Here is a 4,403-nt window from a genome sequence, read left to right as displayed (position 1 = left end):
GCGCCGTTTGCGGATAAACATTGCGTTAGATGGTTGACTGGTGATGTCATTTCCGATTACAAATTTCTTACCCCCACCACCGATATGCTCTCTCCAGTCCTCCATGCATATGTCGGACGCTACGTTTGTAGCCACCGCAGCAGTTAAATGTCAATACAAATATAAACATACGTTTAATACATATATATATATATATATATGTATACACATTCATGATTTGTACATTATACATGTTTGTTTTTTTTCGGCCTGTATGTACACTTCATATGGCTTTCGCTTTGTCATTAGTTTGAGTGGAAATTTCTTCATCGTGAATTGTTTTCAATATATAAAAGTCCAAGTTAATCGTCGAGGCACACTTCGTTGAGCAGAAACATGCCGAGCATAGAGTTTGGACAACGAAGCGGCGGCGGCGGCATTGCGGCGTCTGAGGCACAAATGTTGTCAGAGTTCGAATTTTTAGGTTAAGTATTATATATATTTTAGATATTATTATATAGTGATTGTCATAAAACATTTAGGTATGTCATTATCTGATTTACAATGTTTGTTGCACATAGATAGTAACGAAATCGCCTGTTTACTTTGTACTATTGTCACCTCTATTTCATGTTTTATTAATATTACATATAAGAAGTAAAATAAGATAAAAGATATTTGACCTTGCATTGTTACATGTAGAAATAATTCTGTAATTATCAGAGAACGGTTTTTTTTTACAGAAGAAAGCAATCAGTTTGTTCCCGATGATCTTTTTCAATCATGGAGTTCCGAATTAGGAATACCTATCATGCCAGAGGGAGATGCAATCTTGGATTACGATAAAGCTACGAATAATGGAGTAAAAAACATTTTCGACTTATGGACTCCCTTTAAAGAGCTTGACTTCAGCTGCGCAGAAAACAGCTTAGGTATATATATTAAAATGTAATCTTTCAGAAATATAATTAATTCTTTATTTGGAATTTGTACAGAATTGGAAGAGATAGACGAGTTGACAAATGAAATCAAGATTGAACCTGAAAGCCCGACTGCACAATTTCCATTGTCACCCAATAGCCTTAATCATTCAGAATCTAATGATTCAGACAGACAAGTGAGATGTTCAATGGAAGAAGTGTCAAACTGTATGCAAAATATGAAAACAGAGGTATATTCTATGGCGTGTATAGTATCGACGAAAGATGTGAAAAGTTTAAGTATTTAATAACTGAATTTTTTTTTTTTTTAGTTTATGTTAGAAAGACCACTGATCTCTTCTCCGCAATGTGTATCTCCATTTTCGCAATCATCTCAGTCTTCAAGTTCATCAAGTGCAATACAACAAGTTAAAATCATACCTATTACCAAAGAAGACACAGAGCCTACAAAATACATTCTCACGAAAGCGGATTCTGCGAAACATGCTCACATCCAACCCATAAATATTGCACAAAATATAAAATATGGTAAAAATATTATATTACTTTTATATAAGATAAATCTCTAATTATATGTTACAATGAAAAATGTTTATTGAAAATTACTAAATTTGAACATATGACTTTATTCAACGTTGGAACTATTGAAAGATCCATTCAGAGCCAATTTCATTATCTTTGATTAACTTAACTGGCTGATTATACCATTGAAATTGACCAATCGCATTTATTGTTAACCTGATCAGAATTATACTTACTTGAGAATAATCAATTAATCGAAAATGGTAAATTGAACCCTTAATATGTTTCTTTTTTCTTAAATAGTTTTTGTTATTATGGATAATAGATTACTTTTCAAAATCATCAATGAAGTTTGTAAGTTGTACTTAAAATATTTTATTTTTTCAATATTTCAGATTGTTTTCTACATAAAAAAAATAACCAAAAACATCTATATATGTGTATATATGTATACATGTTTTGGGTTTTTACATATATATATATATATATACTGATATACATATGTTTAAAATTTACGTATTTAATACTTACAGACGAGCCTCAAAATACTATCTTTCTCCAAGACTTTGCTACATTCGCACAGAACGCAAATTCACAGCAAGTATTATATCCTTCAAAATTTCGGGTATTATCGACAAATGAACAACAAAATTCATTAAATATCAATTCAACTGATAAAAAGACGGAAACTACTGCGTTTCAATTACCGCAGAATGTAAAAATAATCAATACTATATCAAATATTTGCCCAACGAATACTACTGAGTCAATGGATACTTCTATTTTAAAGAATGGATCTGTGAAATGTAACAACATTGTTGTTGCAAACAAAACCATGAATTACACACCATTTCAAGTAATGCAAAATAAAATCAATTCCAATTCATTAATTGTGAAGAACGAAGCGATTGATTTCATAAATTTGCCAAAAAATAATCAGGAACATAAATTGAAGGCATTAAAAAGACAACAAAGAATGATAAAAAATAGAGAATCTGCTTGCCTTTCACGAAAAAAGAAAAAGGAATACGTATCCTCTTTGGAAAAACAAGTATCTGAATTGAAGGAAGAGAATAGACAATTAAAATCGGTAAATAATTTGTTTTATGTGTAGATATATACATTACATTTTTACAAGTTTCCACAATGAAAAATATAAATTTTTACTTCTCAATATTACATTTTTTAGGAAAATACAATCTTGAAACAAAGACTGTCAAAAATGGAAAACGATACCACAAATAATAATAAAAAGCATAATTTCAGTTTTAAACCTTCGAAAAAGAATGTAAAGGGAAGCGCTGTTATTCTTTTCGGTATAATTTTCATGGTATCTTTCAATATTGATGGTTTTAGGTAAGTGTGGCATTGCAATGCACTTTCTATCTATGCGTTAACATAAATTTTTGCAAGGAATAAGTTTTTTTTAGAGAGTAATAATTTAATGTTAATAATTAAATTGCAAGTAATTTATTTACAATATAATATTTATAATTACAATAATTTCCTGATAATTAAATGCTATGTTTATAAATTGAAAGAAATAGGTTTTTCTAGAAAGTTTAATAATGTAATATTAATAATATAAGTTTGATAACTTAATTTTAATTAAGAACAATTAATATAAAATTAATTTTATTTTAATCTTATTTAATAATGTAATTTTTTCACATTTTTACAATATTTCTATACATTAGATGAATATATTAGATGTATTAGATCTTATGTTTTATGACATATGAATAGAAAAAGGAAAATTGTTTTTAAAGACGTGTTTTAACTATTTATAAAAAAAGTAAAATTTTAAGATTTGAAATTTTCTCAAAAGCTCAATAAAGATACATATTTTGAATTTGTTTTATTTAAGCGAACTGTTGCACGGTATATTTTATACAGATTATGTACATGACCCATAAAAATAAAATATCTCTTTACTTTATTTAAGGGGAACACTTTCACAAAATGTACATTTTAAAACAGAATCTGACAGTTTAATGTCAGTACCTATAACAGAGGATAAACATAATAGAAGATTGTTTTGGACGGTAGATGACACCGATAACAATATGGAAGATCGAATTGAAGAAAGTTTTAATAAAAGTGTACCGACACATCAACCAATATGTCCAATGTATATTAATCAGAGTGAATCGATACGTTTAGATAGCGAATTGAGACGTTGGATCGTTGGTGAGTCTGATCAAGATAATCAAACTGCTCTAAGGAAAACGAAATTAGAAGCAGATTCGTTAAATGTATCATTGTCGAGATCGCCATTGGAAGAAAAAGCAAGAAGAAAATTGTACTTGTCACGAGATAGGAAAGTAAAAACTATGCATAAACTGATCGATGTTCCTGCCGTTGATCAATATTCAAATAATAACGCAATTGAGATCTTCTCACCGATATTGAGCGAGCATGCTTCTTTATTTGAAGCTTTAGGAAGAAAAGACGATACATTTTATGTTGTCTGGTTTAGTGGTGAACATTTATTATTGCCAGCTTCCCGAAAAAATAACACAGCTAGACCTAAAATGTCTTTAGTTCTACCTGCTGTGTCTATAAACGGTAAATAATGTTAATTGTTATATGGACATATATACGTCTGTATGCTTGAATAAAAGCGACATTAATTCAGTGATGTGTCGACATATATAACGACAATACATAGTATTATAAGTCTTTCTCTTTCAGGTACATTTTCAACGCCACCTAAACATATAACAATGATGCAAATTGATTGCGAGGTAACCAATACGCAACTATTACATTTACAACAATCCATCATACCTGTTCATTTGCGAAACAGTAAGCCTACAAGTCAATCGAATCAATCTCATTCTGTTGAGGACATAGACGATCCATCCACAGATAATATCACTAGAAATTACAAACCATACTTTTTGAAAGAAACAAATCGAAAACATCGATATAGAAAACATTTTATGTAATGATAAATTA

General features: G+C 29.4%; 1 protein-coding gene across 1 annotated transcript; it reads left to right on the top strand.

Annotated features, from left to right (window-relative positions):
- The first annotated feature begins 30 nt into the window (after nt 1–30).
- On the top strand, nt 31–4,403 carry LOC105449065 (cyclic AMP-dependent transcription factor ATF-6 alpha). Its single transcript, XM_011688061.1, has 8 exons — nt 31–463; nt 723–911; nt 975–1,150; nt 1,232–1,448; nt 1,976–2,532; nt 2,632–2,798; nt 3,388–4,010; nt 4,137–4,403. Exons 1-8 carry the CDS (start codon nt 376–378, stop codon nt 4,391–4,393), a joined length of 2,274 nt encoding a protein of 757 aa, XP_011686363.1. The 5' UTR covers nt 31–375; the 3' UTR covers nt 4,394–4,403.

This window comes from Wasmannia auropunctata, unplaced genomic scaffold (assembly GCF_000956235.1).
Source record: "Wasmannia auropunctata unplaced genomic scaffold, wasmannia.A_1.0 LD336078.1, whole genome shotgun sequence".
Lineage (NCBI taxonomy): Eukaryota > Metazoa > Arthropoda > Insecta > Hymenoptera > Formicidae > Wasmannia > Wasmannia auropunctata.
Note: the sequence above shows the minus strand (reverse complement) of the source record. Positions and strands in the feature narration are given on the sequence as shown.